The sequence below is a fragment of the Sinocyclocheilus grahami genome, unplaced genomic scaffold (assembly GCF_001515645.1).
Source record: "Sinocyclocheilus grahami isolate Dianchi unplaced genomic scaffold, SAMN03320097.WGS_v1.1 scaffold939.1, whole genome shotgun sequence".
NCBI lineage: Eukaryota > Metazoa > Chordata > Actinopteri > Cypriniformes > Cyprinidae > Sinocyclocheilus > Sinocyclocheilus grahami.
Window position 1 is genome coordinate 84,453 of NW_015506118.1, and position 18,661 is coordinate 103,113.

The following is an 18,661-nucleotide window of genomic DNA, read 5'->3' on the forward strand; positions in this document are numbered from 1 at the left end:
TCTATCTATCTATCTATCTATCTATCTATCTATATATCATCTATCTATCTATCTGATTATTTCTTTCTATCTATCTATCTGTCTATCTATCTATTTATCTTCAGTCTGATTATATCCATCTATCTATCTATCTATCTATCATCTATCTATCTATCTATCTATCTATCTATCTATCTATCTATCTATAGTCTGATTTTATCTATCTATCTATCTATGACAGACTGTATTGGCTTCAAAACATTCAAACTTTAAGCTTTTAAACTACTTTAAACTTCAAACTGTTTCAGTCTGGAAACCATCAAACTTAAAACTTTTTAAACTTCTTAAACTTTTCAAGCTTTTTCAAGCTTTCTGGTCCGACTTTCTCAAGCCAACTTAAAGTTTGTCTTGACTAACTTTTTTATCTAGTTCTATTTCTCATCCCATTTTAGGGATAGCTCGGAGCCCTCCCTCTGGACAGAAATTGCTCAATCCAGTTATATGGTAGTGTGAACTCGTGAATCTGCCTGATTCTTTCACAGCTGCTTCAGAATGTATTTATACAGTTGATCAATACTGTGATATCTGGTTCTAGCCAATCAGCAGCCAGGAGCACAGATGAACACATCAACAACCTGTATGTAAATGAACACACAAAAACACAAACACTGATTCAGCAAAATCTCTGTATGCCTATCTTGAGTCTAGAATCCCCACACTTGTAAATAACATATCTGTACATTCATTTAAACAATTACAATTCACAGAGTACAGACTGCGATAGGGCTGCCAACCATTCCGCATTATATAGAATTGTCCTGTATTTAAGGGATCAAAGAAGCATCCCGTATGAAAGCTATACAGAACGCAGTTTGTCCCGTATTCGCAGGCATATGCCGTATGACCACCAGACCATATGAATAACAAATTCTCAGTTGATAATTAATCATTCTTTTTGCAAAAATCATTGTTTTATTTGTGAATGTAGACATTTGAGAAAGGCTTTAAGAGTAAGCGACATCCTCTTCCGGTTGCTCCTGTTTCATAGGCTATATTATTACAATAAAATTTGATAAATTTAAAATGTAAATAAAATTTCATGCCATTTGTATGCATGTCATTTCACAGTATTTTCACCTCCTAAATTACTACACTACTTGTGCAGTCACAATTCTATAATGGTAGTCTACAATTTACTCAGGTCAATGACATTTTTTGTATGACATTATTTTTTAAATTATTGTACATAAATAGGTTAAATAAAACAAATGATTACTTCTGAGAACTTTTTGACTGCAGGCAGACATACATTATGGTACAAATTGCTCTAGAAAAATGCAATGAACTACAAGGCTGTAGAGAACAGTGCACTATTGCAGACTTTATTTTATAAAGGTGGAAGGTTTTAATTCCATTATTTAAATATAGTCAGTCGTGAACTAAAGTGGGCCGGTCTAAGGCATGAAACTCCAGAGCTGAAAATAAGTCCCACTCCGGCCCTGTCTGTCTGTCTGTCTGTCTGTCTGTCTGTCTGTCTGTCTGTGTGTGTGTGTGTGTGTGTGTGTGTGTGTGAACATACTTGGTGATAACTACAATAAAGCAGGCCATAGCCAGAGACCCGGATTCTTTTTTGGGGTCAAGAGGAGGCAAAGAAATGGGCTAACTCATAGAGGTCGAGCCCGGCCTTACATAATAGTTCTTAGAGCTTTGCACAGCCTCGGAACTAGATAGGGTCAAGAGCATGCCGGAAGCTAAGCCCAGGTGTGGGAACTTCAGCGGGTTCGAAACATAGTCAAATCCAGCAAGGATTAAATCCAGCCTTAGGGCGGGGGTATGGTTCCTGGAGCGTTTTGAGCTCAGAGAGACAGTTAAGCAGAAAGGACCTGAGCCTGCAAAGCAAGGACGTCTAGGTTGTAGAACCTGACAAAGGTGGATGGCGAGGACCAGTTGGCCACCGCACAAATTTCTGCAATGGACACACCACTGGACCATGCCCAGGATGAGGCCATGCCTCTCGTGGAATGTGCTCTGACCCCGATGGGGCATTGACCCTTTCAAAAATCGAACAACAAGGTTGTTTCTGCCGACCGATATCCCATCTATAGGAGCATGAAAAGCTGCTATAGCCGCCACATAGACCTTAAGAGTGGAGGGGGTGCGACCCTTATCCAATAGATCTTGAAGGAAGGACAATATTGAAGATATGTCACATGTGGATGGATCTTCACTGCAGTTTATGCACCAAGCGGTGAAGACCGACCATTTGAGGGCATAGAGGTGCCTTGTGGACAGGGTTCTACCCTGAGAAATGGTATTTAAGACACCCTCTGGGAGGTTCATAGGCTCCCATCGAGAGGCCATAAGTGTAGGGCCCACAACTTGGGTTGGGGGTGCCATATCGTCATGTTCGCCTGAGAGAGGAGGTCCCGTCTCAGGGGAATGGGCCATGGAGCTGCCGTGAGCAGCTGAGACATCTCTGAGAACCATAGTTGGTTTCTCCAGAGCGGGCCACTAGAAGAACCTTGTGCCTTTGTTCCCTGATAACCTGAGGGATCAGGGCGATCGGGGGAAAAGTGTAAAGGAGAAGGCTGTCTGGGGGTGCCCGTCATCAGCGCAAATCAGTGCTGCTTGAGAACGGCAAGCTGTGGGCGGCGAGCTGCAAGCGGTGAGCAGAGAGTGGAGGCGGCGAGCTGATCTTGCTGCTGCAGAACAGCGGCTGGATCAGCTTGCAGGCGAAGGCTTCAAATCTCGTAGAATCAGTGAAGAGCAGTAGATGTCGTCGCTGAAGGAGAAAGAATCAGTGATCCTATGCCGAGCACCTGCTTATATACACCTGTTGTTGTTTGCGGCTGTGTCGTCTTCAATTCCTTGAGAAGATTCGACTCTCCGCTGAAATGCAGTCAAGAATCCAGAAGGGCACCATTTGATTTCTGTCCATTTGATTCCCCAGCTGAAGAAAAAACACAGGTTTACTACCGAAAATTAAAGAAAATTGATTTGTCTACTGTAGCTTATGAAGAAGCTGTTCCTAACCCTTAATGTAGGAATTCATAATAACCCCAAACCTGCTATAACTAGTAGGGTGAAGTCCGCTAAAATGGGCTATCAGGTAAAATGGGCCAAATAAGGTTGTAGCGTCATATCTCTTCAAATGTTTATAATCAGTCACAATAACTGATCTTGCATTGTTGCTTCAACACTTGTTGACATGTAACAATAATTTTGATTGGTCTGAGTTTCTTAAGGCAGGCAGGGCAGAGTGTTACATTAAGCTTGTCAGAGAAATTGTAAGGTAAGTGGAGCCTGACATAGTAAATTTCATTCATCACCAATAAGGGTACTAAAGCAATTATACATATGCTTACCAACAAAGCAAAGGTTTATGAACAATGTTTTGACATGCTTTTTCAAATAAAAAAGTTTAATTAAAAAAAAACTTCATTTTAGGTAGAAATGGCTGGTTAAGCTAAAAAAAACACAAACTACCAGTCAAAAGGTTTTGAACAGTGAGATTTTAAATTGTTTAAATGTTGAAATATTTTTTACTATTTAAAATAACTGTTTTCTATTTGAATATATTTTCAAATGTAATTTATTCCTGTGACCAAAGCTACATTTTCAGCATCATTACTCTAGTCACATGATTCTTCAGAAATCATTCTAATATTCTGATTTGCTGTTCAAGAAACTTTTTTCAGGATTCTCTGATGAATAGAAAGATCCAAAGATCAGCATTTATCTGAAATAAAAAGCTTTTGTAACATTATACAATATACCATTCAAACGCTTGGAGTCGATATTAAATAGTAAAAATATTTCAAAATGTTACTGTTTTTGCTGCACTTTGAATCAAATAAATACAGGCTTGGTGAGCAGAAGAGACTTATTTTTTTAAAAACATTAAAACTCTTACTGTTCAAAAACTTTTGACTGGTAGTGTACATGCACACAAAAGACACCAATGCACAGAAACACACATCTATACAACATGATCAGTTCATTTTTAATTGCATTGTTTAATGAAATATTCAGTCAACTTTCTGTCAATTTAATGAAATGCATATGGTGCTGTTGCTATGAAAACCCTCGGGGACCATCGCTCCTCTAACACCTTTTCATAAGCATATAGAAAGTGTGATGGGTAATGATCTTGGTGAATTCTGTAATTCTATGTTTCAGTTTTTAGGTGCTTTATTGGCATGGAAAATATTTTGTACATTTGTCTTGCCAAAGCATTCCAGCATTTGGATGATATTATGCACTGTAGATGATGATAACTTCAAACTCTTTGCAATTTTTCTCTGAGAAACTCCTTTCTGATATTGCTCCACTATTTTTCGCCGCAACATTGGGGGAATTGGTGATCCTCTGCCCATCTTGACTTCTGAGAGACACTGCCACTCTGAGAGGCTCTTTTTATACCCAATCATGTTGCCAATTGACCTAATAAGTTGCAAATTGGTCCTCCAGCTGTTCCTTATATGTACATTCAACTTTTCTGGCCTCTTATTTCTACCTGTCCCAACTTTTTTGGAATGTGTAGCTCTCATGAAATCCAAAATGAGCCAAAATTGACAACTGTTATACATATATCCAACTTTGCCCACATACATACAGTATACTCACATAAAAAATATACCAAAACTCAACTACAGTAGCCGATCATTTATATGAGTAAAACACCATATGTAAAATATCCTTTCACACAGCTCTAAACCAGTGTTATTTTAGTATAATATATATATTTTTATGGTATTTATGTTTTTACTGTATTTCGTTTTCATTTTTTAGATTTTCAGTTTTCATTTTGATTTTATGTTAAGTTTTGGTTATTTCTAATTTTGTAATTTTAGTACTTCAACTTAAACTAAATAGAAATTAGAAATATTTCCTGAAAGTGTAACTGTTTGTTTAACTGATTTTATTTGAGTTAATGCAAGTTCTTAGTTTTTGTTTTAGTTAACCATAATAATAACAACTGCTCAGAGTGACTATAAAGTTATTAGTACATCACTTGCTGTGGTTTTTCTAAAGGTGGCAGGTATGTGGGAATTCAAGTTATCCCCTTTCATATTCTAACTCTATTTACTTTTGGAGAGAGGTTCTGTTTGCTGTGCTGGTTGGACTTGGATCCAGCTGTTGGTGGAGGGTCAATGTCCTACATTGAGCTCTGTGACGAACCGACAACACACACACACACACACAGACACACGTCTGTTCCGATCTCCAGCAGGAGACATAAAGACGACTCTCAAACCATGTACAAGTTTCTGTCTCTGACGCTGATTTCACTGCTGGCTGTTTTCGGGCAGTATGTGATCGCAGGAGGACGCTTCGAGCGAACCATCAGCAGACCTTTTGGGTCAGTGCTGAAGGTCCATAATGGGATGCGATGGGGCTCGTGGGGTCAGAAAGAAATGTGTCCAACTGGAATGTACGCCACAGGTTTTAGTCTGAAGGTGAGTAACTATGACCAGTATACAGTAGTGTGAGGTTTAGTGGTTGGTAACCAACTCCACTTCAAATCAAAACTGACTATTTACTTAATTCATGTTCCTGATCTTATTATGAATGGTTAGTCTGGTTATAATTGATTATTGTGAAGTTTTCACCTAATGCCATCAACGCCATGCAGACTATAGGTAATGTTAAAGTTAACCAATAGTGAATTCTATAGTAGCACACTATATTATATTATTATAATACGTGTTAAGTATTATGACATGTGTGTGATATGATCAAAATTATAACCCCAAAATGTGAAATTTTAATCATGGCACTGATACACAGCATCTAACAGTAATTAGGGTTGTCATGACAACAAAATATTAGGCCAGATATTTGCAGACCAGAAATGTTAGATCTTTTAATCAAAAATAAATGGTAAAAAAATGTTTGTCTACATTTGGCCCTTTTTCTTGCCATGAAAATAGCCATGGTAGCTTTATAAACACCAAAGCATCATAAATTAAAACAAAAAAACATATAGATTTCACAATCCTCAGTATCTTAACTTCTATACGTATATTCAACTTTGCCCACATACATACAGTATACTCACATAAAAAATATACCAAAACTCAACTACAGTAGCTGATCATTTATATGAGTAAAACACCATATGTAAAATATCCTTTCACACAGCTCTAAACCAGTGTTATTTTAGTATAATATATATATTTTTATGGTATTTATGTTTTTACTGTATTTCGTTTTAATTTTTTAGATTTTCAGTTTTCATTTTGATTTTATGTTAAGTTTTGGTTATTTCTAATTTTGTAATTTTAGTACTTCAACTTAAACTAAATAGAAATTAGAAATATTTCCTGAAAGTGTAACTGTTTGTTTAACTGATTTTATTTGAGTTAATGCAAGTTCTTAGTTTTTGTTTTAGTTAACCATAATAATAACAACTGCTCAGAGTGACTATAAAGTTATTAGTACATCACTTGCTGTGGTTTTTCTAAAGGTGGCAGGTATGTGGGAATCTCTGCTGGTTGGTGATAACACAGCGCTCAATGGGATTCGTCTTCACTGCATCAACCCGTCCAAAAGCTCATCGGCCCCATACGAGGACTACGCCACAATTCAGTCCGACGTAGGAAGGTGAAGAGCTTGAACTGGACGTAATACAGAGGCTCTGTTCCAAAACCTAGTGAGCTGCCTATATAGAGAGCATCCTATGACAGCGTTGCTGCCTATGTAGAGCACTTCAAATCAGCCACTAATGAGGATCATTTCAATTAGATGCAGCCATGTGCGAGACAGCATATTCGAATTTGGACCAGAGCCGGCATCATCAAAGATTTTTGCTATCTCTTTTAAGCTGGATTTTTTTATTAGGCAGCGGCTATTTGCACTAAGTGTAAATAGCGATAGATACTATTTACACTAAGTGCAAATAGCAGTATTTTTAGCGATATGCTATTTACACTAAGTGCAAATAGCCATAGAATATATTTACACTATGGTAAAATAGCACAATTTCCTTTATTTATGCTACTTATTGTAAGACGACACGGCCCTCAATGATGTGCGCATGTACTGCTGTGATTAAACCGATTGGTTGTTTCAGAAACAAATCATTTGGTGGTATTGTTTAATGCATCATCAGTAAACCTACCTTCAAGTAGTGCTTAATTAGGTTTAGGCAGATCTAAGAGTGAGACATTTTTTCCCATTTACATTTAATGGACAACAACGATAACAGCAACTACATATTATAAGATCTGGAACATACTGAAGAATTTACTTATGTATTCCTCAGGTGTGTTATATGTGTTATAAAGTTACTACTTGTGATTCTTTGAATGGATATCATTAAAAAGGTGAATGATGACATATTTATTTAGTGTCTCCTCATGGTTCAGTTCTTACCTGGGTTAACTTAAAAAACTAATTCCCTCAAAAAATAAAATATAATAAATATCGAAATAAAAAATGATGTCATTTTACTCACCTTGGTGTTGTTGATGTCAAACAGTGCTTAAACGGCTTTGGCCAGAATGAACTGGGCAGATCTAAAAGAGAGATTTAAATAAGGTATTTAAATTGAATTGAAGACAACAACAACAGCAACAACATCTATAATAATAAATAATTTACTTGTGTTTTCCTCCAGTTTGTTATAAGACTATTTTTGTGAATAGCTGTCAGTTTAGGAAATACATTTCAATTAAAGGCACAATATGTAAGATTTTTTTTTAGTAAAATATCCAAAAACCACTAGAACAGTGTTATATATTTTGCTGACTTGTGTGCTTACATTATCCCAAATGTTTCTAAGAATGTTTAAATCCAGAGAAATAAGCAATTTTAACTAGTGACACGGACCGTGTCCATCGTGTCGCCTGCCAATGACGCCATAACCCCTCGATTTCCGGTTTTGTTTTGTAGAAAATAGAACTTTCAAATGTATCTAGTATGATAAAACAGCGCTGTTTTTTCCCCCACATATGCACGAGCGGCGAAAATTACATATTGTGCCTTTAAGTTACTTCCTGTGATTCTGTGAATGGATATCATTAAAAGATGAATCATTATTTATTGAGAGACTCTTTAGGGGTCAGTTCTTAGGAATTTTATGTTCTCTTCAACTTAGAAGGATAGTTCTCTCAAAAAAATAAATAAATATTCTGTCATTTTTTACTCACCTCGGTGTTCCGATCTAAAGCAGTAGGCTATGACCTTCCTTTTTCTGAAAACGCAGCGAGACATTTAAAGATGTCCTACTCGCGCTCGATCATATAATAGGCTATAAGAACTCTTCTCTTCAAGCTTTGAAGAAAGCCTCATACCTACTCCTTTGCGACTCATGCTGAAAGATATACAATAGGTTCTCTGAAGTAATTATGTCCGTTACGTTTGTCGGTTCTCATTGATTTAACGCGAGCCCATTTCAAACAATGGACGCAAATTTTCCTTTGCGCGCTGGCATTTATTTAAGCGCTTTATTGTTATAATAACAATAAAGCTCTCAGAAAGCCAAGTCATAACTTCAGAACAACACCAAGGGAGGAATTATTGATTTTGTGTGTGTGTGTGTATATAGCCTACTATCCCTTTAAATTACCACAGCTAATTAAACTGATCCCTCAGATTGTAAAACTGAACCATAAATGCACTAATGAAAAATGTTAACAAATTAACATGAGAATGATAGAATCATGACAAAATAAAAAGTATACCTGGTTTAACATCTACACACAAAGATGCCAGGAAAGGATGTGAGGCAACTATTCTGTGCTTATATGAAGGTCGCCCATAACAGCTCAAATAACACACATTTATACTGAATAATTCAATTAAGTGGCTATTTTTGCTTTTAAAGATTTTTAAGACACTTAAGTGACTTTACCATTGTAATTGTATTACTGTGAACATATTTCAAATTCATTTATACAAAAATAGTTTTTCCCTGTTTTTATAAATTAACTTGGGACCTCAAAACCACACTTTAAATGACACACAGGACTTTGGTTGATCATATTTAATTTTATTGTTCAACAGTTTATGAACATCATTCAAATAGTTTATTACTTGGCTAAGCTCTATTTTATGGTTCCAGAAGTAAGAAATAAACATTATCTTAGAAGGACAGAAACATTAATGTGAAGGTAATGCCCTTCCTCACTGAACATTTGTTCATCGTTCGTCACTAATGCACACAGAACCATAAATGCCTTGTGAAAAATATAATATGTCACCACTCTCAGGATCTATATGGTCTGTTTTACCATTCAGTGGAAATGCAGATTTGTTGTCTTTGAATCAGTAACATTGTTTTGATATTCTAATGGTCACCTGTCATGGATGATTGCTTCATAAGACATCATGTGATTTTAACTATAGCAGACTGGCTCATTTCAGATCTGCTGTACTTGATTTGTGAGCTCAGGGTTTCTGAGCGAGCAGCGTGCTGAGTTTGATCTTGCCGTCCATAGACGCGGTGAGGCAGGTGCCGCAGTCCATCGCTGAGCACCAATCAACCGTCACGACGGGCGCTTTATGACCGCCGAGAGACAAGACGCTTTCCAGACCCGCGTCCGCCTTATTCAACTAGACAAGAGCAGAGCAGATATGAGGTTAGATCCATAACATTAAAACTACAACCATGAATAAACATTCTGATACATGAACTGAAATCCACATTAACTGAAATCAAATAAAATATATATATTAAAAGAAAACATATTTTATTACAGCTATAGTTGCCAAAGCATCATTTCTTATTTTTGTTTAGTTTTAGTTTATTTAATACAAACATTTATAAAAACAATATAGATATTTATAATAATAATAATAATAATAGTAATGAGAAAAACGGACAACCAAATACTAAAACTGAAGAGTTAAAAAAATGATAGCTGCAATTAAATGAAATATAAATAACTAAAACTTATTTCAGCTAGTTGCAAAAGTAGCATTTCTAATTTCTGTCGAAGTACTAAAATAACGGAAACTAAAACTGAAATAAACTTGATAAAACTACATAGACATATTTAGAAGAAACTAATACAATTACTAAAACTAAAGAATTAAAATAAATGTTAACTGAAATAAAAATTAAACATTTTATTTCAGAAAGTTGTAAAGGCAGCATTTTTCATTTTTGTTTAGTTTAAGTTCAAGTACTAAAATAACTCAAACTTAAGCAAAACAGTTTATAAAAGCTAAAGAGACTAAATAAAAAAGCAAAAAAATAATAAAAAAGGAGGTAAATAACCCAACAAAATTACTAAAACTTGAACTAACATTAAAATGAAAACACAAAAAAAACTACCTTACTATACTATAAAACTTGATCAATTATACTAAAACAACCCTGGCTTATCCACCTTTTTCCACATTCAAAAAACCATATTTTTTTAATGTATTATCTTAATTATGAACACTCTGGTTTGTAATGCAAACAGTTTTACCGTTTACTGCACGTTGTTATTCTTCTCGTTATTTCCCTATAGGGGCTAATGAACCGGAAGTCTTGCCCATAGGCTTACTTTCCGCATTGAAGAAAAAGGTGGATAATGACAGAGACAAAATACTGGTGACAAAACCAAACTGATCTGACAGGTGTGAGTGGTTGGTAAATGTATTTTTACCCGGTAGATAACTCCTCCGCTGCTGGAGCAGGTGAGAACATGTTGCCCCTCAGAGTCGAAAGCAAAAAGTCGACCGCGTGGAACCTGAACCTGTTTATAACCACTGTAACCCGACAGGACAAACGGCCCCACGGCATCCTGGGACAGCGAGTACTCCGACTGTTTCACGCCACAGCGGTGGATATTCCACTGAACAAACTGACCACAAGCAAAACATGACGTTTAGTGATGAATCTACACTGAACTCTAGATATTCCTACAAAAATCCCCAAAATTCCCATCACCTTCCCGTCCTCTCCGATGCTGAAGACGGTGTTCTCGTCGTAGCTGAACTCCACGCTGTACACTTCACCATCATGAGCCTTCCAGCTCAATGCACTCTCATAGCGCTGCATGTCTGCAGAGAAACGCAGCAGAAACAAAAACACTTCAACACGCAGAATAAATGTGAGCCACATGAAGTTAGAAAGACGATTAATATCCAGTAATATTATCAATTGAACTGCACTGACACCATCGGATGAGAACAAAATGTAACTGATTGTAAACTGAATTGAGCCGAATAATGACACTTCTGTTAATTTAACTTGTTTCTTAACTGATGAACGTTGAAACATTGACACTGTTATTGAACTAACATTGAAATGATGACAATGTTGAACTAAACTGTGCTGAAAAATAACACTATTGTCTTCTATAGAGCTGCTTAATAGCTGAAATTGAATTAGTTTCATAATTGATGAATTTTGCAACATTGACACTGTTATTGAGCTGAACTGAATAAACACTGAACTAAACTTTTAGAGAGTCTTTTGTAGAGCTGCTTTATAGCTAAAATGGAATTAATTTCATAATTAATTTTGCAATGAATTTATTACTGAACTGAACGGAATCAGCATTGAACATTGAAATAAATTGAGATGAATAATGACTGTTTTTGAATTTGTTTTATAATTAATGCACTTTGGAACATCAACCCTGTTATTAAACTAAATTGAATCAATATTGAACTAAATTGAGCAAAATAATTAAATTATTGTCATACGTAAAGCTGCTTTTCAGCTGAAATTAAATTTGCATCACAATTGATGAATTTTACAAGACTAATACAGTGATTGGACTCAATTGAATCAACAATGAACAGAACAGAACTGATCTGAATAGTGACTATTGTTTTCTGTAGAGCTGCTTTACAGCTGAAATTGAATTAATTTCATAATTGACCAATTTCGCAACATTGTTACTGAACTGATTTGAATTAACACTGAGTTGAATTAGTTAAATAATGACTGTTTTTGAATTTGTTTTACATTTGATAAAACTTTGGAACATCGACAGTGTTATTGAGCTGAACAGAATTTGGAACTTTGGAACACTGACAAATAACTGAATTGAGCTGAAATTAAAATAATGACACTATTGTCTTCTGTAGAGCAGAACAGCTGAAATTTGTTTCATAATTGATGTAATTTACAACAGTAATGCTGCTTTCCTGAAACAAACAGTTTTGTATAAAGCACTATAGAAATAAATATGACTAAATCTACATCTCAGCTCAACTCGGTCACCATGATAACCTTCTCACCGAACAGTCGTATCATCCCGTCTGCGGCTCCGGTCACCAGCAGGTTTCCGTTGTGGTTAAACCCCGTACAGTTTATAGCGACCGGCCCCGGCTCCAGCGCAAACTGCAGCTGAACGCAACAAGAAAATCATCGTTTGTTTGTTTTATTCTATTTGTAAAGCACCATTAAAACAACACAAGGTTGACCAATGTGCTGTACAATAACAACAGCTAATAAAAAACGAGACCAACATCTCTGAAAGGAAAAAGACTGATAAATAAATAAGCAAATAAAACAAACATCACAGGAGAAAACGAGAGCCACTTTGCAAGATCAATCTGTTGAGCCAAAACCTAATTCTAATCAATACAATCTCAAATTTCTTTTAAAAGAGCCCAATGTGAATGAAAGTCTAAGATTTAGGGGCAACACTGAAAATGCCTGGTCGCCACTCAATTTCAATCTTGTCCTAGGGACGTCTAAAATCTTCTGGTTTGATGAGCTTAGATTCCTTTGAGGTTTGTGTACATGTAGAAGATCAGTTAAATATGAGGGTGCCAAATTGTGTAAAGCCTTATACACTCTTAAAAATAAAGGTGCTTCACGATGCCACAGAAGAACCTTTTTGTCTAAATGGTTCCATAAAAAGCCTTTAACATCTGAAGAACCTTTCTGTTTCACAAAAGCTTCTTTGTGGTGAAAGAAGGTTCTTCAGATTATAAAAAGGTAAGAAAGAGATGGTTCTTTAAAGAACCTTTGACTGAATGGTTCTTTGTGTAACCAAAAATGATTCTTCTATGGCATCGCTGTGAAGAACCTTTAAAGCACCTTTATTTTTAAGAGTGTATACTAAGATAAGTAATTTAAAATTGACACTGTAATAAACTGGAAGCCAGTGTAAAGTAGCTAAAATAGGTGATATATTCAGTTTTTTTTAAGAACACCCATCAGTAATCTAGCAGCAGCATTCTGTACTAATTGTAAGCGATTTGCATACAATTTACAATTGCATACGAGTTGAATACTTGCACCTGCATACAATGAGTTTTCAGTCATTGCATTTCTGTGTTGGTGTCGTTTGGCTCCAGTACCTGCTGTTTGACGGTTTTGGTGTCCCACAGCAGCAGCTGTCCGGATACGGGAGCCGAAACTCGTGCATCGCCCTCCGTCGCAACACCAGAATGAGCAGCTTGAGCCGCGGCGGCACAAACGAACGACGTTCCGCTCGGACTGCAGGCCAGCGACAGGATCCTGAACACACACAGGAAGCTCAGTGCAATAGGAATCTACTGCATGTCTACTGTATACTGTCATCTACTTTTAAAAACAAAAATCCTAGTGCATTATGGGTAATCTGTGAGGGCTCACCGTGGATGGACGTCGTCTATTGACATCTCGTACAGGCTCTTCTTGGCCTCCGTGTCGTAAAGTTTTACCGTGCCGACGCCACTGCCGAGCAACAGCTATAGGAGGAATATCACCACATAAACCAATAAAACACTACACTATTGAACTTACACTATTGTTCAAAATAATAATAATACTTTAATTCAGCAAGGATGCATTAAATTGCACAAGTGCCAGTAAAGACATTTATAATGTTACAAAAAGATTTCTATTTCAAATAAATGCTGTTCTTTTGAACTTTCTATTCATCAAAAGAATCCCGAAAAATAAAATGTATCACGGTTTCCACAAAAACGGTTTTCAACATTGATAATAATCAGAAATGTTTCTTGAGCAGCAAATCAGCATATTAGAATGATTTCTGAAGATCATGTGACACTGAAGACAGGAGTAATTATGCTGGAAATTACATTTCAAAATATATTCAAATCAGGGTTATTACAGTATAACAAAAAAAACACACACATTTTCATTACTTGGAATAAAATAAAATATTACAACTTACTAAGGCAACATTTGTCGTTTTTGTTTAGTTTAACCCGAAGAACTAAAAAAGCTAAAGCTAAATAAAATAAAAAATGTAATGTAAAAGCTATATAGACATATATAAAAAAATGACTAAACACCAACAAATATTACAATTAAAACAACAAAAAATTTAATAGTATATCAATGATACTAAAATAACACTGATTCAAATAAAAATCCATTATTTTAAATTGTACTAATATTTCACAATATTACTGCAGAAGAAACTTCTTTCAAAAACACCAACCCCAAACTTTTTGGTAGAGTGTGATTGTTTTTAATAGAAATATTTACAGCTTAAATATATTAAACATGCTTAATTGCACCCCTTGAAAATGCAATATGCATCATGGGGTTCATTTATTAGGCTAAATCTATTTATCAGTGTTTGTTCACGGAAAAAGTGATTTACCAGTCTGTCGGGTTTGGCTGCCCATTCCAGAGAGAGCAGCGGGGACTTGGACATGATAGTGGCTTTGGTTTGCATGACGGGATTGAAAGCCCAGACCTTCACCACCCCGTCCACATCCAGACTGGCCACTCTCCTGCCAGAGCAGTCCACCCTAAAAACACAAACATGAAACGAATAACCAGAATGACTGACATAGCTCAAAAACTGCTTCTGCTGCATGAACAGCTATATTCAATGTTAACTGTCTACACTCACTTGCAGTGCATGATGGATGAGTGATGCTCTGCGTACTCCTCCTGACTCAGCTTAATGAAGGGCTGCTCCACTGAAGCTCCGCCCACTTCACAGACTCGCGTCTGATTGGTGGAGTCTGTTTGATCAGGAAGAGCTTCGGTTTGAGCGTCTGGATCCGAATCGGTTTTCTTCTCCGAGCTCTGTGGAGATCAGAAACACAATAAAACACAGAAACGTTCCAGATAGACCTCACATGATGATTTCAGCACGTTTAATATCCAAACTGAGATAACAGCGGTGACCTCCCACTCCCATGATGCACTACAAATGACACAAAGTTCTAGATACACTCTCAAACCTCTTATATATTTGTATATATCTTAATATTTTGTAATAATCTATATATTTTATTGGAAATACTTTACAATAAGTTCAAGTCCGTTTGTTGGCATTAGTTTACTAACAATGAAAAATACTTCTAAAGCATTTATTAAACTTAATGTTAAATTCAACATTTACTAATACATTATTAAGATCAAAAGTTCTATCGGTTAATATTATTTAGTGGACTTAATTACTTTTTTTTTTTAATATCTTAACAAATCAATTATTTGCTAAAAGATATAGTATATTTCAACCCAGTGTAAAGCATGTTATTTTCCAGAAAATTAATCTGAACATCGGACAAAGCCAGGCTCAAAATTCTTGTTTGATTTTGTTGACATATTAGAGTTAAAGATTTTTACAGAGGGGTTTTTGGATATCTCTTTTTTATCACTCCATAAATCATAAAATACTGTCAACAGACATAAAAAAAACAAATTTTTGCCATGTTTTTAGGAATAAAAAAGTCAAGTGAATGATATATGAACAAACCCCTCAGTAAAAACCTTCAGAATATAGAGAGGAATAAAATTGTAAGTTTTGGTGTATGCAAGTTCTGCTGAAGTGGAGAAACAAACTCACAACCAGTAAAGATATGCATTTTCACCACGTTTTTAGGAATAAAATGCCATATAAATCAGTGTGAATGATATATGAACAAACCCCTCAGTAAAAACCTTCAGAATATAGACAGGAATAAAACTGCAAAGTTTGGTGTATGTAAGTGCTGCTGAAGTGGAGAAACAACTTTTAAAGACATGGATTAGAATTTAAATTTACATACTCAAATAGATAAAGTGCAATAAAGTAAACACTTAAATGCGTATTTTGGATGTTTTCTTTCCACTTGTCTGAAAGAAAACAACTTATTTTCTTAAACCAGTTGTTATGAAAGCAAAATAGCCCAAAATCTCAAAATTGACCATTGCATGAAAAAACTGTGGTTTTGCCTTAAACCTGGATTTCTTTGTCGGATTAGTAGTTCATTCCCTCATAAAATATCATCTTGTATCTTTGTTATTTTCTGAGTTTCAAATAGGTTTTATTGTTTTAGATCAAAGTTACAATCATGATTCATGTGAAGGCTGTTTAGTTTGGGTTATGGATCAGAACGTTTAAAGGAAAATATACTTCCTGAACCAAAAACACTGAATGAGTGAGTGGCTACTGTTGTGCCAGTGTCATGTGAGGAGCAAAATGCAGAAAAGCAGTGAACGTGTTGGAAGAGAGTGAGAGAGAGAGAAAGACACTGGTGGATATTTTCTTAGACCTGTTGTGGGAGCCTGGAGAGCAGCTCTTTTCTCTCTTTCTCGTGGTCATGCTGTCGTCTCTGTCGGGAATGACCTGTGGTCAAATCCACCGTCGCCGTGGAAACAGTGGGCATCTTCAAGTCTTTTGCGGAAGGCAGATCTTTTGCTTTCGCAGACTGAAAAAACAATCACAGACAGAAAAACCATCAGATTAGCAGAAAGACACAGAAAAACAGGGTCTAAACTCAACCGTTTGCTAGATCAGCAGTTTTCAAACTGGGATCCCGGAAGCCACAGTGGGCCACAACGAAGTGTCGAAATTTATATAATTTTTTTTAATTAAAATTAGATTAAAATAAATAATAAAAAACAGCACAGCGCTAAGAGTAGAAAAGGCTTAATGCAACTTAATAAATAAATAAATTAGACTTAAAAAAATAAATAATACAGTTATCAATACAGTACAATACAACAAAAAGTATTAACAATAATAATGAAAATAAAAAATATAAAACAAGATTAAAATAAATACACTTTAAAATTATAATATATGTTTATTATATTATATTATAATATTATAATTATAATAGATTATAATAACTAAATATTACAGTGCATCTAACAGTACAGTACTTTAATGAGTAGAAGAAAACAATAGCGAAACTTAAATATTTCCTAAATAATATTTTTATAATATTAATTTTTCACAGTATAAATTAGTTCTATTTACATCTTTATATATGCCTTTAAAATTTTAGGAGGGGGGTCCTTCATCTAAACATGGATGAATAATTGTAAACACACTTAATATAACACTTATCAATTTATTGTTACACTATGCATTTTAAATTTGGTTATAATTATTTACGGCAAGATATAATGTATTACAACGCACATTATGAATAATTATAATGCATTATAGCCTTTAATAACCCTTTATAATTCATTATACATAAAGGCTTTAAGTTGCCATGGCAACATTTCTCCTTTTCATTTAGTTTACCATGATGTACTAGAATAACTAAAACTAAAATTAAAATTAAATTAATACAAAACTTTTTAGACACATTTAAAAAATACAAAAACAAAACAAAACAAAAATTGTAAAATAAAAATGAAAACAGAAAATACAAAAACAACAATGATTCTAAAATACTGATACTGATGTACCTGCGTGACGGCGGGGTCCTTCCAGGGCGAGGATTGTGGCCCCGGGGCCAGTTTCCCAGGGGCCCGTCGGGTCTGAGGGAGGAAGGTGGAGAAGAAGTTTCTGGACGGCGTGGTCATGTTGACGTTCCTCTGACTGGACACGAGATCTCTAAGAGAAAACAGACGAAACATCGCTCACGTTTCTGAAAACAAACACACACACACACACACACACACAGACACACACACACACACTCACACACTCACACACACATCGCACACTCACACACACTCCCGCACTCACACACACGCACACACACCCACTCTCACACTCAGTCACTCACACACACACGCACTCGCACTCACACACACTCACACACACACTTGCCCTCTCACTCGCACGCACACTCACACACACACACACACACAGACACACACATACACACACACTCGCACGCACACACACAGACAGTCACACACATACATACACACACACACACACACTCGCATGCACACACACACACACACACACACACACACACACAAACACTAGCTGATCTCCCGCTCACTTCCCTTCCTCTGTTTATCCTGTTCCTGGTTCCATCGCCTTGATTCTCCAGTAAATCACACAAAGAGGTTTTTTGTCAAGAATCGTTGCAGTTTGATTGCATAAAATGTGATTTCATTTTCATAAAGAGCTCAAAATGGTTGCAGAAATGTGACCCTGGACCACAAAACCAGTCATAAGTCTCAATTTTGTGAAAGCTGAATAAATAAGCTTTCCATTGATGTATGGTTTGTTAGGATAGAACAATATTTGGCCGAGATGCAACTATTTGAAAATCTGGAATCTGAGGGTGCAAAAAAATCTAAATATTGAGAAAATCATCTTTAAAGTTGTTCAAATTAAGTTTTTAGCAATGCATATTACTAATCAAAAATGAAGTTTTGATATATTTACGGTAGGAAATGTACAAAAGATCTTCATTGAACATGATCTTTACTTAATATCCTAATGATTTTTGGCATAAAAGAAAAATCTATAATTGTGATCCATACAATGCATTGCTGGCTATTGCTACAAATATCCCCCAGCGACTTAACACTGCTTTTGTGCTGCAGGGACACATATGAACTTTACACCTTTAGATG

The 18,661-nt window shown here is 35.7% G+C and overlaps 2 protein-coding genes across 2 annotated transcripts in view; one reads left to right on the top strand and one right to left on the bottom strand.

Annotated features, from left to right (window-relative positions):
- Positions 1 to 5,184: 5,184 nt before the first annotated feature.
- LOC107564488 (vitelline membrane outer layer protein 1 homolog) lies at positions 5,185 to 6,623 on the top strand. The gene is made up of 2 exons (XM_016249580.1): positions 5,185 to 5,438; positions 6,449 to 6,623. The coding sequence occupies exons 1-2, from the start codon at positions 5,238 to 5,240 to the stop codon at positions 6,587 to 6,589; spliced, it is 342 nt and encodes a 113-aa protein (XP_016105066.1). The 5' UTR covers positions 5,185 to 5,237; the 3' UTR covers positions 6,590 to 6,623.
- A 2,338-nt stretch (positions 6,624 to 8,961) lies between these two features.
- Positions 8,962 to 18,661, bottom strand: part of LOC107564473 (WD repeat-containing protein 91-like) — a 32,728-nt gene continuing 23,028 nt past the window's right edge. Inside the window, exons 8-17 of the mRNA XM_016249566.1 lie at positions 17,531 to 17,678; positions 16,381 to 16,536; positions 14,748 to 14,926; positions 14,493 to 14,643; positions 13,514 to 13,608; positions 13,237 to 13,396; positions 12,166 to 12,274; positions 10,865 to 10,977; positions 10,581 to 10,778; positions 8,962 to 9,537 (exon numbers count right to left, since the gene is read on the bottom strand). Of these exons, the coding sequence (XP_016105052.1) occupies positions 9,373 to 9,537; positions 10,581 to 10,778; positions 10,865 to 10,977; positions 12,166 to 12,274; positions 13,237 to 13,396; positions 13,514 to 13,608; positions 14,493 to 14,643; positions 14,748 to 14,926; positions 16,381 to 16,536; positions 17,531 to 17,678 (1,474 nt within the window). The 3' untranslated portion in view covers positions 8,962 to 9,372. The remainder of the gene's footprint in view (positions 9,538 to 10,580; positions 10,779 to 10,864; positions 10,978 to 12,165; positions 12,275 to 13,236; positions 13,397 to 13,513; positions 13,609 to 14,492; positions 14,644 to 14,747; positions 14,927 to 16,380; positions 16,537 to 17,530; positions 17,679 to 18,661) is intronic.

Coding starts and splice junctions, on each gene's coding strand:
- LOC107564488 (XM_016249580.1), top strand. CDS start 5,238: ATGTACAAGTTTCTGTCTCTGACGCTGATTTCACTGCTGGCTGTTTTC. Junction 5,439..6,448: donor CCACAGGTTTTAGTCTGAAG/GTGAGTAACTAT, acceptor GTTTTTCTAAAG/GTGGCAGGTATGTGGGAATC.